Genomic DNA, 18,677 nt, shown 5'->3' with positions numbered 1-18,677 from the left:
CTCTCATAAACAAACAAATACATCTTTTTAAATAATTAATTAATTAATTAATTAATGAGAGGAATAGGAGGAGAGAGAGAAAGAATCAGACATCCCTCAGGTACATGTGCTACCGGGGATTGAACTAGGGACTCATTGCTTGAGAATTCAACACTTTATCCACTGCGACACCTCCTGGGCCACCAAATACATCTTTTTTTTTAAAATTTATTTATTGGGGAATTAATGTTTTACATTCAACAGTAAATACAATAATTTGTACAAATACATCTTTTTTAGAAAACAAAAGAGAAAGAACTTCCAGGGGGTGTCAAGAGGGTATGCAGGAGGCAGCCAGCAAGTGGCAAAGCATCAGACACACTCTGGTTTCCCTAGGATGATTCTAGTTGTCTGAATACACCTTCAAAATGAGCTTTCATAAGTTCAGGTAATTCAAAACTTAATTTAATCCTCTATGGTTTGCATCCCAGGATATCAGGAACCTTCATCTGCCCCAGAGGGTCCAGCCCAGAGTAAGGAGGGCAATCTCTTTTGACCACTGACTTAGCTCCTGTTTTGAAACCTCCTTGAGCTTATCTTTTCAATCCAGAGCAGGTTGAGAGATGTGCAGCTCCTCTCCCCCTGTGCCAGGCTCCCCATTAGTCTAACTTTTACTCCCTGCCCCACTCCCTGCAGTCAGAGACCTCTTCAGATGTCAGGTTTGTGGTCCTGGCCTGGCCCGTGTTTCAGGGCCCAGAGTTCCACCTCAAAATGTGCTCCTGAGCTGGAAAAGAAGCAGAAGAGAGCCAGGGTCAGTGGCAACCCAGGTGGTGCTGGGAGGGAAGCCTTGCTGTACTTGATCAGAACCCTTCTCCCTGCCTCCAGGTCTCACATGCCCACAGTTACAGCAAAGCCCTGGTCAGGGCTGTGTGTTCTCACACACACTCTGGACTGTGACCTAAAAATCCCAGCCACCTGGAGTGGGTCAGCTGGTAACCCAGGGTCCAGAGGACAAAGGTGGGGGAGCCTTCAAAGGGCCTTACCAAACTGGCAGATGTAACGATTTCGGGTTTTACAGCGTTGGTCATTCCAGTTAAAGGCAGCAGATGCCTGCAACTCCACGCAGTTACCAAACCTGCCAAGCCAAGGTGATGTGTGCTCAGATGAAGGAATAAAGATAAGAATCTGGGAGAGGCTGAAGCCCTCCACCACAGGGGTCAGATGGTGGCCAGATCTACATCCAGGCTTTCCTTCCATCTTTGCCCCTATCAGGGAAACACCCCATGGACCTGGAATGACAATTATACTGCCAGTGCTTAATTACAGCAGTCAGTGGGGCTGTGGGCAGGGGACCCCAAACTGACAGGCCCACATTGTTCCTCCAAGTGGAAGAGAAGGTGGCCCTGGGAGCCCAACCAGGTTGATGTGTTCTAGGTACAAGATATTTGAAATCGGCACCAGGTGGTAGTGCACCTGGTTAAGGGCTCACATTACAGTGTGCAAGGATGCAGGTTCAAGCCCCTGGTCCTCATCTGCAGGGGGAAAGCTTCACAAGTGGTGAAGCAGGGCTACAGGTGTCTCTCTGTATCTCTCCCTCTCTATCTCCCTCTCCCCTCTCGATTTCTGGCTGTCTCTATCTAATAATAAGTAAATTAAAAATATATATTTGGAGTTATGGTGCTCACATATCCTCCCCCACTCCTGCCACCCCTGCCTTGGGCACTCCTGGATTTTGAAAGGCTCAGCAGAATACCCTTGGGATAGGTTGACTGCTGGCCGGTATGCATCTGTGTGACTAGATGCAGGATGCGGGTGAGTGGAAGGCTAAAGAATTTAGGGGTCAGAGAGATAGCATAATGGTTATGCAAAAGACTTCATGCCTGAGGGTCTGAGGTCTCAGGTTTAGTGCCCAGCACTGCCATAAACCAGAACTGAGCAGTGCTCTGGAATACATGCATGTGTGTGTGTGCACACAGGCAGGGGTGTGTGTGTGTATGTATTTCAGGGATCAGTATATTGATTCAGGCATGCAGGGAGGGAGGTCATACAGTGGGGGAGGGGAAAGATTAAATTAATGGATGGAAGGATGGGAATATGGGAAGGGAGGGTGGATGAAGCCTTCTTGGATTCTATGTTTTTTGTTTTTTTGGTGCTGGAGACAGAACACTGGACCTTATCTATCTGAAGCACACATCCTACCACTAGCTCTTTCTCTGGCCAGATTGGCTATGCTAAATGAACCCCTGGAAGCCAGGATGTACTTTCTCCTTTGCAGCTCATCTTGTCTCTGTGCTAGCATCTGCCACCCTAGACTTCTCTGGGCACCTAGTAAGGCCCAGACCGTCAGCAGGCTCTGGATTGGGGCTTCTTCAATGGCATGTGAAAGCTCAGCCAGCAGGTATGGGTGAGAAAAGGAACATAGAGGAAGTAGATCCTAGACTCACCCCTGGTTGTCAGGCTGCCCAAAGGCAAAACTGGTGAAGGACTGATGCTCTCCGGTGGTCCAACGGAAGGAGTCCTTAGCAGTCTTGTAGGTGAGTCCTGGCCATAGCAGCCACGGTTGGTCCTATTACCTCAGACCCCTGATCCTCACTCAGGGTCCAGGGTCCCCAGAGCCTGTTGCCTGCCCAGCCCCAGGGCTGCTAGCCCTTTTGGCCTTCAGTTTTCTCCCCAGGAAAGGGGATCCCAGACCTCATCGTGCCTTTACTGTCTGCTATGGAAGCCTCTGGGTTTCCACATCCCAGATTCTAGGGACTAGAATGGGGCACCCCCCAACCAGCCAGGCACTCACCGATCCAGAAGTTCCTAGTCTCAAAGTCACTGTTGGTCACCTCATTGGTGGTCTCCAGGTGGTCCAGGTAGAAGGCCAAGATGTCCTGCACTTTCTGGCTCTCGATCTGGACCAGCACTCCTCCTTTTTCCTGTAACCCCCCCACTCCAGGTCACTTGGCAGACCCTCCAAGCTCAGAGCAACCTTTCCTGGCCATTCTGGGTTATTGCTGTGGCTACCAATGCCAGCTGTGTATACTGGGTACCTGTTGTCCCTCACTGAGCCTTCTACCTCTCAGAGTAGGGATCCCCTTACCCTCTCCTGCCCACATCTCCTCTTTCCATGTACAGGGCCCAGACTGGCAGGTCCTGCCCTTGGCCAGGCTGTATTTTACCTGCACAATGTCACAAATACATTCTTTTATTTATTTACCTTTTCACCAGAACACTGTTCAGCTCTGGCTTATGGTGGTGCTGGGGACTGAACCTAGAACCTTGGAGCCTCAGACATGAAAGTTTTATTTTTTATTTATTTTTATTTTTATTTTTTTATTTTTTCACCAGAGCACTGTTCAGCTCTGGCTTATGGTGGTGCAGGGGATTGAACCTGGGACTTTGGAGCCTCAGGCATGAGAGTCTGTTTGCATAACCATTATGCTATCTACCCTCCTTTTAATATTTATTTATTCCCTTTTTGTTGCCCTTGTTGTTTTATTGTTGTTGTTATTGATGTTGGATAAGACAGAGAGAAATGAAGGGGTGTTGTTGAGCCAGATGTTGTTGTGAGTGGGCTGCGGAGAAGAGAGGGGGGTCCGGAGCAAAGAGGAAACACAAATCTTTATTTGCGCTGGCACCTCAGAGTTGGGTGCTAGAGAAGCAGGTTGGGCCACGTGGAGGTAGTGAAAATGGCCGCCTCATGCAGTAACCTTTCCTGCTGAACACCAGAGTGAAGCGCTGGCAAGAGAGAGTGGTGCGGAAGAAGAAAGGCTTTTATAGGAGCAGCTTTCTCGAGAATGGGAAGGGGGAGGAGTAACCATAGCACTCCAGGATAGGATAATAACTCTCGTGAGAATGGGAGGGGGGAGGAGTAACCAAAGCACTCCAAATAGTGCGAGGATATAGACAATGCCCTGAGGGCATAACATGGCGGAACAGGCACTCTGAGAATGTCCCAACTCTCACGGGAACTAGCAGTAGCCTAAGGAGACAACATGGCAGATTTGACTGTATCGGCATAATTTCCCAGCAGAGGGGGAGGGGAAGACAGAGGGGGAGAGAAAGATAGACACCTGCAGACCTGCTTCACCATTTGTGAAGCGGCTCCCCTGCAGGTGGGGAGCCGGGGGCTTGAACCGGTATCCTTCTGCCAGTCCTTGCGCTTCGCACCATGTGCGCTTAACCCACTGCACTACCACCCAACTCCCGTTTTTTTTTTTTTTTAATTACCAGAGCACTGCTCAGCTCCGGCTTATGGTGGTGCAGGGGACTGAACCTGGGACTTTGGAGCCTCAGGCTTGAGAATCAGTTTGCATAACCATTATGCTATCTACCCCTGCCCCACCCATGAAAGTTTTTTTATATAACTGCTATGTAACTCCTTAGCCCCATAAATACATTCTAACTGACTATCAACACTAAAAATAATCTAGGTGTTAATTACCTTGTTGATTATCATATGAGTAGTTATTTATATTTTGTTGATAAAATTGTAAATAGTTAACTTATTAGCTAAAATAATTTAATTTGTTATTATATTATCCAGAGATGCCAATGAAAATCTGACATTTATGAATCTCTTGTAAAATCCCAAGTATCAGCCCCCCTGAACTTGCATCTGCCTGGCAGCCAGCAGCTGGGGCCAGGTCAACATGGTTCCTAAGAAGGGAACTATGTGCACCCTTAGGGCCTCCTGTTCATTAAGTGACCTCTTGGTTCCTATGGATCCCTCAGGTTGTGATTCCGGTTTTATACTAATGGTGAGTGAGAGCTTCAATAGGAGGAACCAGAGGAATCCCTTCTTACTCCAGGTTCCTTCTGTGAAAACCCTCACTGGAGAAACTCAGGGGATAGGGGATTGGGGAGGCAGGGGCCACTGTCACCTGGCATTTCATCTTGGCTCCGTAGTATGTGTCTGCCTCTGATGACACTAGGAAGCAATCTCCATCAATCCTCAGGTCACAAGTGTGAAAGGGAAAGTGCACCTTGACTGGAGAAAAGGGTGCCTGAATTTGTGGGGAACCCCAGATTTGCTACCTCCTCCCACCTGGCCAGGGAGCTAAGCTTAAGGTATCTCTTCTGCTGGTCACCTACTTCAAGCAAGAGAATGGTTGCTTGAATGTTTATTGGTGTGCTAGGAAATGTGTAACAATCCTAACTATATATAACATATCTATGATGTAGCATTTGCTAGTGTCTGTGCTGTAAAAATCCCCACATGCACAGCCAAGGTTAAGCTACCAATGTGATGCTGCTGAATGGGGGAAGGACGGGTATGCACACAGTGGGCTCCTGTGAACTAGTACAAAGGGGATCCAGCACCCCATGCAGGGGACCTGGGAAGGCCTGGCTGGCTGGGGACAATGGGGTGAGGACTCACTGTCACACTGGGCTCCCCCATAGCCAATGTCACAGATGCAGGAGCACTCCTCTTCCCGGAACCGGCCATGCACACACTGCACGCTGCACCGCACTACCAGGAGAGGGAAGGCAGGGACAGCACTCAGTCACTGAAGGCCAAGCTGCCCCTCCCAGCCACAGATTTAAGATAGCCTCTCTCAAAGACCAAACCCCAAAGAGTTTCCACCCACTGCCATATTTAGAGTCTTTGTTTCCGGTGCTGGGGATCAAACTGGGGGCATCATAAATGTGAACCATGTGCTCTACCATTGAGCTACATCCCCAGAGCCCTGGCATCTTTGTTCTGATCCTCTACACTATAGAGAAAAGCAAATTGGGTTTTGGAGATGACTTGCCTATGGTCATAGAGCTGGAGGTGGGGGTTGAGAGGGGGAGCAGATGCACAGGAATACACTTATGGACCTGATGTCTATCTTTCTCCCAGAACCTTGGAGCCAGTGGGGCCACATCTGGTCACACTCTGAACCTCCTCCACACAACTTGGGCTCTGGCAGGCTGGCAGTGCCCAGTGAATGCTTGCTAAATAACCAGATGCAGCATGTAGATCTGCAAGTATATGGTTGGCACACCCTTTTCACTCAAGATTCCTTCAAAACCCTCTCAGTGAGTGCAGCACAGCCCTAGACACAAAACATAAACACATGGGACTCTACTAGTCCTGGAGGCTGTCTGCATGTGCCCAGCATCTAGACTTCACCCACAGAGGCTCCCAGACATTTGTGAGCTGGAGCTTGGGGTCCCTCACCTTGGCAGTATCTGCCCGTGTAGCCTGGAGGACAGTGACAGTGGCACGTGCTGACATTGAGATGTCCATGATTTCGGCAGCTCATGCGACAGGGGTTCCTGGGGACCTCTGGCGGGACACAAGGAGGGACCTCAGAGGGACCTCCAGGCAAGTCAGGTATGTGCCGAGGCCTAGGGATCCAGGATAGCACCTCCAACTAGGCGCACCTGATCAAGTTTCCTTGGATCCTCTCCCATGTCTGCCTATCCTGATGCCCCTTCCCCCCAGGAAGAGGAGGCAGGTGGAGCACTTACCACAGAGCCCCCCTGCATGGTCCCAGGCTTTGAAGCAGCCGGAGACACTAGCTGTGCAGAGGGAACACGAGGGGCCCTTCTTGTAGGGGGTGACTGTCTTCCCGTTGACCTCCCAGTTGCCTCTGTGAGATTAAGCACCAAAGAACTGAAAGAGCCCAGCCTTGGGCTATGGCCTCTCTGGTATTTTCTGCCCTGACCAGGAAGCTGGATGGGACAGGGAAGTCTCCTAGGAAAGAAAATATGACCTCCAGACTAATAGTGGGCAACTGTCCTAAAAGTGGGAGTGCTTTCAGGAAGGGTCATCAAGAAGAAGTCACATTCTGCATTTTTGGATGGAGATAGAAGTTGAGAGGGAATGGGGAGATAGAGAGGGAGAGTAAGAGACACCTGCAGCACTGCTCCACTATTTGTGAAGCTCCTTCCCCACCACAGGCTTGAACTTTGTGCACTGTAATGTGTGTGCTCAACCAGGTGTGTCACCGTCTAGCCCCATCCCTTTCCTTCTTCCCTCTCCCACCAAGGGTGCTCACCAAGAAGTCAAAGGCTTTTTGGGTGGGCAAATTTGCACCTCATTTTGGATGTGCCCTTCATCCCATTCCTGACAGGTCAACAGGGGAGGGCAGAGAAACAGCCACCATGGAGACTTACCCTGGAGAGTAGGCACAGACAAAGGCTTCCATCTCTGCTTGGTCTCCGGAGCAGGGGTGCCTCCCACAGCCCAGCTGACTTGAAGTGGCCCAGACTAGCTGTGGAAGACACGATGCCTCAAATACCTATAGGTTCACCCCCGTTTCCAGTCTGGGGACTAGTAATATAGTCAGTGCTTGACAGAGAAGGGAGAATACAGCATTCATCACAAACCAGGTAGACAGGCAATTCCCTCACCTCCCTGGGGGCCTCAGGAGCAGCAGCTGTGTTGGGCAGCAGTATTGGGATGGGTGGGAAGTTTAGAAAAGCCTTTTGAGGGAGTTGGGCACCAGGTTAAGCACAGGTGGTGCAAAGTACAGGGGCTGGCATAAGGATTCTGGTTCAAGCCCCCGGCTCCCCACCTGCAGGGGAGTCACTTCACAAGCAGTGAAGCAGGTCTGCAGGTGTCTATCTTTCTCTCCTTCTCTCTGTCTTCCCCTCCTTTCTGCATTTCTCTCTGTCCTATCCAACAACGATAACATCAATAATAACTACAACAATAAAACAACAAAGGCAACAAAAGGGAATAAATAAATGAATAAATAAATAAATAAATAAATAAAAAGAAAGAGAAGCCTTTTGGAAGGGTTGGGCGGTAGGTAGCACAGTGGGTTAAACACACATGGCGAGAGGCGCAAGGACTGGCTTAAGGATCCAGTCAGAGGCCCAGGCTCCTCACCTGCAGAGGGTTGGGTCGCTTTGCAAGCGGTGAAGCAGGTCTGCAGGTGTCTATCTTTCGCTCCCCTCTCTGTCTTCCCCTTCTCTCTCCATTTCTCTCTGGTCTATCCAACAACAGCATCAATAACAACAATAATAACCACAACAACAATTAAAAAAAAGAAAGGAAAAAAATGGCCTCCAGGACCAGTGGATTTGTGGTGCAGGCACCAAGCCACATCGATAACCCTGGAGGCAAAAAAAAAAAAGCCTTTTGGGTTGGAGAGAATAGGGTGGGGGTGAGGGTCAGCAGATGCTGAAGGGAGGGGAGATAGTGGATGAGTGGAGGAGAATGACAAAAGAAAGACCTGAAAATTCAAGTTTCAGAGAGGGATAAGGTGATCCTAGCACCACCATAAACTGGAACTGACCAGTGCGCTGGTTATAAAAACAAAAAAAATGAAGGCAGGCCTGGAAATAGACTATGAAAATGATCAAACTTCTTTTCTTACTATAGTCCCATCTTTAATTTTATTATTTTACTTTTTAAAAGATTTAAAAAAATATTTATTTCCTTTTTGTTGCCCTTATTTTTATTGTTGTTGTAGTTATTATTGTTGTTGTTATTGATGTTGTTGTTGTTGGATAGGACAGAGAGAAATGGAGAGAGGAGGGGAAGACAGAGAGGGGGACAGAAAGATAAACACCTGCAGACCTGCTTCACCACCTGTGAAGCGACTCCCCTGCAGGTGGGGAGCTGGGGTTCAAACTGGGATCCTTGCCCTAGTCCTTGCGTTTTGCACCACGTGTGCTTAACCTGCTGTGCTACCTGCCAACTCCCTATTTTACTTTTTTTTTTTTGTCACTAGGGTTATCACTGATGAATCCACAGCTCCTAGTGGCCATTTATTTGTTGTTGTTTTTTTTTTCCTTTTATTTGGTAGAAGAGAAATTTTGAGGAAGGAAGAGGAGATAGGGCTGCGGAGATACCATAATGGCTATGGAAAAAACTCTCATGCCTGAAGCTCTAACAGGGAGAGAGAGAGAGAGAGAGAGAGAGAGAGACCTGCAGGTAGGGAATATGGGCTCGAACCCAGGTCCTTGTATATAGTAACATGTGCGCTCAACAGGGTATGCTAACACCTCACACTCTATTGTTTTAATTTTAAAATAAATATTATTTATTTATTTATTTATGAGAATCACTGGCATGTGCAGAGCTAGGAGGCAAACCCTGAACCTCATGCTTCTAAGTACTACATTTTACCCACATGCTACCAGCTGGGCTGCAGGCCCACTCATAAATGCAGCTTTGAAGTATTTGTTTACCAGAGCACTGCTCAATTCTGGTTTAATGGTGGGTTGGGGGATTGAACCTGGGACTTTGGAGCTTCAGGCATGAGAGCCTCTTTGCATAACCATTATGCTGTCTACCCATTGCCCTAAAGATCTCTTTTTAAAAAGTCTTACTTAGGAAGTCGGGTGGTAGCGCAGCAGGTTAAGCACACATGGAGCAAAGCGCAAGGACCAGCATAAGGATCCCAGTTAGAGCCCCCGGCACCCCACCTGCAGGAGAGTTACTTCACAGGAGGTGAAGCAGGTCTGCAGGTGTCTATCTTTCTCTCTCCCTCCCTGTCTTCCCCTCCTCTATCCATTTCTCTCTGTTCTATGCAACAACTATGACATCAACAACAATAACAACAACAATAATAGGACAAGGACAACAAAAGGGAATAAATAATTTTTTTTTAAGAAGTCTTACTTATTGTGGTCTGGGAGATGGCATGCCATGGTTTATAAAGCACTGGACAGGAAGTCCAGAATTCAATCCCTGGCAGCACATGTACCAGAGTGATGTTTGGTTCTTCCTCTCTTTCCTGTCTTTCTCATTAACAAATAAATAAATTCCTTAAAAAAAACTTTTAAAATATATTTATTTTATTTTATTTTATTTATTTATTTAATATTTATTATTTTCCCTTTTGTTGCCTTTGTTGCTTTTCATTGTTGTAGTTATTGTTGTTATTGATGTCATTGTTGGATAGGACAGAAAGAAGTCGAGAGAGGAGGGGAAGACAGAGAGGGGGAGAGAAAGACAGACACCTGCAGACCTGCTTCACCACCTGTGAAGTGACTCCCCTGCAGGTGGGGAGCGGGGGGGGGGGGGGGGCTCTAACCGGGATCCTTACCTCGATCCTTGCATTTTGCACCACGTGCACTTAACCTGCTGCGCTGCCACCCGACTCCCTATTTATTTTATTTTAATGAAATAGGTACAGAGAGAAAGACACAGAAACCCCAGAGCACTGCTCAGTTCTGGCTTATGGTGGTGCTGGGGATTAAACTTGGGAACTTGAAGCTGCAGGTATGAAAGTCCTTTGCATAACCATTATGCTGTCTCCCCAGCCCTAAATTTTTTTTTTTAAATTCTTACTTATTAAAGAGAGATGGTGGTAGGGGAGAGAACCTTAGTATCACTCTGGCACATACAATGCCAGGCATAAAACTCATGACCTCATGCTTGAGAATCCAATACTTTCTTCACTGAACCATCTCCTGGGCTGATTACTTTTTTCTTGATGTGATAACAGGACTTTGTGCATGTGCAAAATCAATGAAACAATTTTATTTTTTAAAAAAATATTTATTTATCTATTTATTCCATTTTGTTGCCCTTGTTGTTGTTGTTATTGATGTTGTTGTTGTTGGCTAGGACAGAGAGAAATGGAGAGAGGAGGGGAAGACAGAGGGGAAGAGAAAGATAGACACCTGCGGACCTGCTTCACCGCTTGTGAAGCGACTCCCTGTAGGTGGGGAGCCAGGTCCTTGCGCTTTGTACCACCTGCATTTAACCCGGTGCGCTACTACCTGACTCATTGAAATAATTTTCTACTTCTCCTCCTCCCTACTACTATTACTATTTTGAGAAGAGAGACACCTGAGCACTGCTCCTTTGTCATAGAGCTCCCGAAGTATCATCCATAGTGCTGCTATGTGATGCCAGGGCTCAAACAAGGATTTCTTTCTTTTTATTTTCTAATATTTATTTATTATTCCATTTTGTTACCCTTGTTTTTTTATTGTTGTAGTTATTTTTTTAAATTTATTTCTTTATTGGGGAATTAATGTTTTACATTCAACAGTAAATACAATAGTTTATACATGCATAACATTCCCCAGTTTCCCATTTAACAATACAACCCCCACTATGTCATTTATCATCCTTCATGGACCTGTATTCTCCCCACCCACTCCCACCCCAGAGTCTTTTACTTTGGTGCAATACGCCAATGTTATAGTTATTATTGTTGTTATCAATGTTATTGGATAGGACAGAGAGGAATGGAGAGAGATGGGAAGACAGAGATGGGAAGAGAAAGACAGACACCTTCGGACCTGCTTCACCACCTGTGAAGTGACTCCCCTGCAGGTGGAGAGCTGGGGGCTTGAACCGAGATCCTTACGCTGGCCCTTGCACTTTGTGCCACATGCGCTTAACCCACTGAGCTACTGTCTGACTCCCTCATATTTAATTTTTAAAGAATATTTACTTATTAATAGATGAGCTCCTCTCTCTCTCTCTCTCTCTGTGTGTGTGTGTGTGTGTGAGAGAGAGAGAGAGAGAGAGAGAGAGAGAGAGAGAGAATAGAGAGAACCAGAGGGGCGGGGGCAGACAGCATAATGGTTCTGTAAAGAGACTTTCTTGCTTGAGGCTCCAAAGTCTCAGGTTCAGTCCCCCGCACCACCATAAGCTCTGGCTGATCAGTTCTCTAGAAGAGAGAGAGATTGAGAGAGAGACACAGAGAGAATGGAACCAGAGCACCACTCCAGCAGCACATGAAATGTTAGGGATCAAATTCTAGACCTTATGCTCACAGATAATATACTCTATTTGCTGTGCCATCTCGAAGCCCCACTATATACTTAAGACTGAGAAATATGAAGCTAGATAAGAAAGGAAGAACAACAACACATTTTTGTTCACTCTGGAAACAACCTGAGCTGACCCCATGCCTGGTATCCTGGCCTCACCTGCGTGTAGTGGATGCAGGTGGTGTTCTGGAAGCACTCAGCAGTGGTGTGGCTGTACTGCTGCCCCTCTACAAACCACAGGCCCACCACTTGGGCAAAGGTTGTGGAGCCTCGGGGCAGCAGCTGCATGTTCCAGCCCACATGCAGGGCAGTCCTGGGGGCCAACTCAGGGTGCAGGACTGGGGCACCACAGAGGGCAGCCCTAGCCTGAGCCCATCGGGCCAGGTTCTCACTCCAGTCCTGAGGGTGGCATAGAAAGAGACATCAGCAGGAGTTTGGGGCTAGATCTAGTGATCCTATCCCCCCTGGACCCCCATCCTTTCATGCATCTCCAGGGTTCTGGGCAGTGTAGGGAAGTAAGAGAGCAGGGCATCAGGAGTCCTACTTGGCCACCTTGCCACTCTGAGTTGGTCCTACCCACTTCACTTGGGTCAGAAAAGATCTTTGCTAGAGCTTCCCAAGGTGTGTTAGGTAAAGTATCTGTGGCGTTGGACAGGTGACCCAGAGCCTGGCTCAGTCAGAAGCGGGAGCCTCCTTCCTGCCTCCAGTCATGGGCTCCCTTAGGCCCTGCACCACCCCACTGAGGGGGACTGATATTCCCATTCCACTGCCAGCCCAGGCAGTGGAATGGGCTTCTGTGGCAACTTTTCCCTTCTGTTTTTGTTAACCCAGGACAGTGCCCACACCTTTTAAACTGCTTCTATATTTGCCCTTGATCCAGCTGGCCCTAAGCCTGGGCAGAAAGCCTCAGCTCCTTCCATTTGGCTTTTCTTCTGTGCTTCAAAAATGCCAGCAGTCCAGCCATTTTGCCCTATCCCTCTACCCTGGCCTTGGAGTGTATGGGGACACTCCCACTTCATGGGAAACTGACCCTGGGAGCTCTCAAGGCCACTGCCACCACTGTTCCACCCTTGTAGGAGTTTATGGGAGGCATCCATGGGAAAACAGGCCCACAGAAGCTGTGTGAGGTCTCCTTGGTCTCAGTGCTTTGGTTCAAGCAAGCAGAGTCCCTTGGAGAGGGTATAATCTGCCCTCCCACCAAGCCAAGCACCCAGCTATCTGCCCCCTCAAGGGGCTCATCAATGAGAATGGTATGCATCATTCCATGGTCCAGTCCAACCGCTTCATACAAGTTGTGTGAATCTCAATGGAACTCAACATTCTCATCTGTAAAATGGGGATTATAACATTTCTAAAGGATAAACTTGTCTTGGGGATCAAGCGGATATAGGAAGGGAAGGACCAACCACAAACAGATGTTCTAGTCCTTCCGCTCTGATGAGACTTGGGACCAGGCACCCCAGGGCCTCTATATCTGCTGAGTAAGTACCCTGGAGGCCCACAGGAGTGCCCAGGGCCAAAGCCACGAGCAGTGAGGTTCATTGGCTACTTCCATAAAATACATTTTTCCAAGACTTGGCAAAAGAGTCATGGAAAGTGTGGAAAACACTGGTCAGCAGACTAGGAAGCCACTCACATCAGGTGTGAGTGCTGGGAGTGTGGGGAGAGGCCTTAGGAGGGGCACAACCCCAGTAGAACAGGGAAAGGGGGAGAAGAAACACCTCCCCCGTCTACCCCCACTTCGTGGGAAACTAACCCTGGAGTGCTCAAGGTCACTGCCACCACTGTGTCAGCATTGCAGGAGTTTATGAGGCAGACATGGGGAACCCTGTCCTCCCCAAGCCTGTCTTTCCCCAGCCTGATAGCAGGTTCTGGGGCATCTGGGTTCCAGTCTGAGGGCAGCATTTCTAAGGTGCAGGAGGGTACCTCCAACCCTGAGGACCCAAGGAATGGTACGAAACTCTATGTCCTGTCCAGCTGCCCCATCCCCCACCCCATGAGTCAGCAAGGAACTTGGGCAGGGCCCTCCTTCCCTTTTCTGCTTGGCCAACACATAAAGGGTATGGGTCCTGCTCACATGAGCCCCTCCCTGTAATGATGGCAGTGATGAGATGCCTCTCACTTGGGGTTCCCTGCCCCTGTCTGGTCCCCTGTCTGCTGGGACTCCTTTGTGAAACTCCTCTTTCATGGAAGAGGCAGCCCCCTGCTCCTTCATGTCTTCTGGTCTCTGGGGCAACAGGATGCACAGAAAAGCCAAAGGTTGGCCCTCAGAGGACCCACCTCCTCCCCTCAGGGTCCCCCAGGAAGGAGGAAGCTGCCCCCCCCAACACCCAGGTTGGGGCAAAGTGACTGGCGACCCCTCCTGCTGTGCCCATGTAGAAGGAAGCCTGGTGCTGGCCTGGCCTCCTGAACTCTCTTTGGGGCTGCCCTCCAGCTGCCCTAGGGTGAGTTGTGTTGGGGTACTCACCATTCTCTGCATGTTGGCAGCAGGGGGGTGGACCTTGCTGCGCAGGCGGTTATGCAGGGAGAGGAGCAGGAAACTCTCCTTCTTGCTCAGGACTGGGGCAGGAGACAAGGTCAGGCCTGGCCCTGGGTGGTGGGTGGCAGTCACCATGGCAGGTGAGGGTGCCACTCACCCTCAGGGAGCAAGACCAAAGAGGAAACAGGAGAATGCTGAGTGTGTGAGGGAGGCCTTGGAGTGGAGGGGCAGGAGGTAGAGGCTGAGGGGGACAAAGAAGGAAGGGGTTGGGGGAGGCAGTAAAAGAGTCTTCAGATTGAAAGTTGGGGGACTGTTATAGAAGGGAGTGGGGCCTGGGGGCTGAGAGGAAGGAAGGGGCCAGCCCTGGGCTCACAGCAATCCCCTGGCTGGGTGCTCCTCTTGCTCACTGAATTTTTCCTGAGGCTGCAATATTGCTTCTTAAGTCAAGTCTGGGCCTACTGTCCTTGACTTTTCTTCCTCCCTAGCCCCATCCTCCCCCATCATGCTGAGGCTCCCCTTTTAAATTTAAAATTCACTAGCTAATCTAGGTTCAGGCTTAGAAACTGGTGGTGGCACACCTGGTTGAGTGCACGTGTTACATTGCACAAGGACCCAGTTTTGAGCCCCTGGTCCCTACCTGCAGGGGGAAAGCTTCACGAGAGGTGAAGCAGGGCTGCAGGTGTCTCTCTGTCTCTCTCCCTCTTCATCTTCCCCTTTCCTCTCAATTTCTGACTGTCTCTATTCAATAAATAAATGACGATTAAAAAATTAAAAAAAAAAAAGAAAAGAAACTGGTTTCTAGAAACCCAGCAGGGCCCTTCTGTAGGACTCAAAGCTCTTCCATCTCTTTCCCTTACCTCTGGGTACTGCAGCCTGCTCCTTCTGCAGCCAGACGGGACTCACTTCTGCCCAGGCAATGATCAAGAGAGCCAGGAGCACAGGCAGGAAGCCAGGCCGATGGCCCCCCAGCTCCATGGAGAACATTGGCTGCAACATGGGCCTGTTGGGTGCTCTGGGTGTAGCTTGGTTTGGCTACCCAGCTCCTATCCCAGGCTTGATGGAGCTATTCACAGGAGTCAGGCTGGGCTGGCAGACAAAAGGGGGAGGCTGGTGAGTAATAGGTGTGTCCAAACAGCCTCCGGTCCTCAGGCGGGTCGTTGTTGTCGCTGGCATGAGAAGAGACTAACAGCTTCAGTCCCAGGGCTGTCTTCCTCCAGCTGCTGACCTGGTAAGCCCACCCCACTGAGAGCAGGCGCCTGAGCGGTGTTGCACTAACCCCATGACCCCAGCTAATCATTGCAAGATTATTAAAGCCCTTGGGCAGCCCTGGGCTACCTTTTTGATTGGCCCACAGACATTCCAGGGCTGAGGATTAGTGACTGATGGCCATGCCCTGGCTGGAACAATGTCCCCAGAATCCTTGGCTCTTTTCACTCCTAGTTCCAGACTTGGGATGGAGACTAGGGCTTCCACTACCATAAGCCTGTGGTCAAGCAGGAACTGGGCAAGATCCCAGGGGAGTTCTTTCCTTTCTTAGAAAGCTTGCACTAGGCCCGGCCATGAATTAAACATGAGCAGATGGTGAATACACATCAGACAGGTGCCAACGTGTGGGGGAACCGGGGGCGGGGAGGGGGAGCCCACAGGGAGTGAGCTGGACCTGCATCTATGAGAGGAAAGGGAAGCCTTCAGACAGTGTCTGAGCAGAGTGGGGGTCCACCACCCCATGACTGCAGGCCAGCAACAGGCAAATCCAGAGCAGGTGCTGCCCTTATCTGACTCCAATCCTTCTGGGAACAAGTTGGCTTCAGACAAATAGGCTCTGGAGCAGGAGGGAGAACACTGTCACAGTGCTCTCTCTGGCCAAGTTGCTGCCTACCATCCCCAACAGAATAAATTCTGCTGAAACTACTCTGCTGCCACATCCCACATGTCTGTCCTGCCACAGCCAAATGCCCACAGTCCCCTCAAGATAGAGCAAAGGTTATTCAACTATGTGGAAGGACAGCCTGGGCAAACCAACTACTTCCTCCTTCTGGTATTTGTGTCACCAATGACCCCTGAACCAGCATCAGGTGGCAACTCCTGGAAACTCTTATAAGAGATGTAAGTGTATTGCTCAACAAATTGTTTGGCTTCATATGTTAACTCTCTTTTCAATCACCAGGTTCCAGATGCCACCAGGATGCTCGCTAGGCTTCCCTGGATTGAAGACCCCACCAATGTGTCCTGGAGCTCAGCTTCCCCAGAGACACACCCTACTAGGGAAAGAGAGAGGCAGACTGGGGGTATGGACCGACCAGTCAATGCCCATGTTCAGCGGGGAAGCAATTACAGAAGTCAGACCTTCTACCTTCTGCAACCCTCAACGACCCTGGGTCCATGCTCCCAGAGGGATAGAGAATGGGAAAGCTACCATGGGAGGGGGTGGGTTATGGGGATTGGGTGGTGGGAATTGTGTGGAGTTGTACCCCTCCTACCTTATGCTTTTGTTCACTAATCCTTTCTTAAATAAAAAATTTAAAAATAAAAAAAAAGAGATGTAAGTGGACTTGGGGAATGCTGATGGAACCCTAAAGTTGCCACCGAGCCCCAACCCACCCCTCAGGAGTTTCTTTTCCTTGAAATGGATGACCAGAAACCTGAGACTCATCCTTGAATCCCAGCAATGTTTAACCACAAGGACCTTTTCCTAGAGGCTCTATTCATTGAATTGTAACAGCAACCTTGTGCAGTAACCGTGTCCAATTTAGAAACAAGCAGCTGGGTTCAGTGTCTCTTAGGGCTGTACCCGAGGTCACCCAGGAAGCACACTTCATGTTCCAGTTATTCCAGGGTCTCTATCTTCTTATTTCTCAGTGCTTTTTAATTTACATTGTGGTCCTTTGGGCTTAATTTCTTTTTATTTAAAAATTTTTTTTATATTTATTTCTTTTCCCTTTTTATTGCCCGTGTTGTTTTTCATTCTTGTTGTAGTTATTATTGTCGTTGTTGTTGATGTCATTGTTGTTAGATAAGACAGAGAGAAATGGAGAGAGGAGGGGAAGACAGAGGGGGTAGAGAAAGATAGACACCTGCAGACCTGCTTCTCCACCTGTGAAGCGACTCCCCTACAGGTAGGGAGCTGGGGTCTTGAACCGGGATCCTTATGCCTGTCCTTGCGTTTTTGCACCATGTGCGCTTAACCTGCTGTGCTACCGCCTGACTCCCTGAATTTAATTCCTTCCTTCCTTCATCACAGAAAAATGTGTGATTTACTTTTCACCATTCTATTCTGGCATGTTTCTAATGTTATCAGAATTGTCTGGATTGGGAGTTGGGTGATAGCGCACATGATGTGAAGCTCAAGGACCAGTTTAAGGATCCTGGTTCGAGCCCCCAGCTCCTCACCTGCAAGGGACTCACTTCACAGGCAGTGAAGCAAGTCTGCAGGTGTCTGTCTTTCTCTCCCCCTCTCTGTCTTCCCCTCCTCTCTCCATTTCTCTCTGTCCTATCCAACAATGACGACATCAATAACAACAACAATAATGACTACAACAAGGGCAACAAAAGGGAAAATAAATAAATAAGTAAATAAATATTTAAAAAAAAATTGCCTGCATCAACGCTGGCCAGTGTGCAGAATCTATAGCATTTTCCACATGCTTTGCCTAGCTCAGTATTATTGCTGCCATAGTAATAAGACACCAGTTTGGGCAAACTGGTGTAATATTCAATTTCTGATTTCCTTAAGGCTGGGTGGGCAGTTTTTGATAAGGATGATCAATTTTACTTTGCCTTCTCTGCTGTATCCCAGCACATACTTCCCACTTTTCTCTTTCTTCTCCCCCTTCTTTTCTCTCCTCTCCTTTTCTCTTTTTTTATTAGGGATTTAATATTTACAGTTTGATTTACAGTTGATTTACAATTTAATATTTATTTACAATATTGATTTACAATTGATTTAATATTGATTTACAAAATTATGAGATAACACCATTCCCACCACTAGAGTTCTGTATTCTGTTTTAATTTTTGTTTTACCAGAGCACTGCTTAACTCTGGTTTATGGTGGTGCAGGGCATTGAACCTGGGACTTTGGAGCCTCAGGCATGAGAGTCTCTTTGCAGAACCATTACGCTATCTACCCCCACCCTACCACCAGAGTTCTGTGTCCCCATTACCTCCGCTGGAAGCTACAATAGTCTTCCCAAGGTCACAGGTATGAGTTAACTATTATTTTTATAATTACTTATTTATAATTATATATATTTGCCCACTTTTTCTTTCTTTCTTTTATTTTATTTTATTTTTTTCCCCTCCAGGGTTATTGCTGGGGCTCGGTGCCTGCACCATGAATACTCTGCTCCTGGAGGCCATTTTTTCCCCATTGTTGCTGTTAATGTTGCATGGGACAGAGAGAAATCTAGAGAGGAGGGGAAGACAGAGAAGGGGAGAGAAAGAGAGACAACTGCAGACCTACTTCACTGCTTGTGAAGCAACCCCCCTGCAGGTGGGGAGCCGGAGGCTCAAACCGGGATCCTTAGGTATGTCCTTGTGCTTTACTCCATGTGCGATT

General features: G+C 48.4%; 1 protein-coding gene across 3 annotated transcripts; it reads right to left on the bottom strand.

Moving 5' to 3' along the window:
• Window positions 1–206: 206 nt before the first annotated feature.
• CLEC18C (C-type lectin domain family 18 member C) lies at window positions 207–15,387 on the bottom strand. 3 transcript variants are annotated; one of them, XM_060185196.1, is made up of 12 exons: window positions 14,977–15,387; window positions 14,108–14,229; window positions 11,800–12,039; window positions 7,072–7,169; window positions 6,424–6,545; window positions 6,131–6,238; window positions 5,345–5,437; window positions 4,848–4,954; window positions 2,771–2,900; window positions 2,424–2,520; window positions 1,023–1,114; window positions 207–763 (listed from the first exon to the last, which is right to left on the bottom strand). In XM_060185196.1, exons 1-12 carry the CDS (start codon window positions 15,113–15,115, stop codon window positions 726–728), a joined length of 1,386 nt encoding a protein of 461 aa, XP_060041179.1. In that variant the 5' UTR covers window positions 15,116–15,387; the 3' UTR covers window positions 207–725. The 3 variants fall into 3 exon arrangements, with proteins under 3 accessions (XP_060041179.1, XP_016045292.1, XP_060041180.1); XM_016189806.2 differs by having other exon boundaries at window positions 14,108–14,199; XM_060185197.1 differs by having other exon boundaries at window positions 14,108–14,360; window positions 14,977–15,043.
• Between the last annotated feature and the right edge of the window lie 3,290 nt (window positions 15,388–18,677).

This window comes from Erinaceus europaeus, chromosome 2, assembly GCF_950295315.1.
Source record: "Erinaceus europaeus chromosome 2, mEriEur2.1, whole genome shotgun sequence".
In the NCBI taxonomy this organism is placed as follows: Eukaryota; Metazoa; Chordata; class Mammalia; order Eulipotyphla; family Erinaceidae; genus Erinaceus; species Erinaceus europaeus.
Note: the sequence above shows the minus strand (reverse complement) of the source record. Positions and strands in the feature narration are given on the sequence as shown.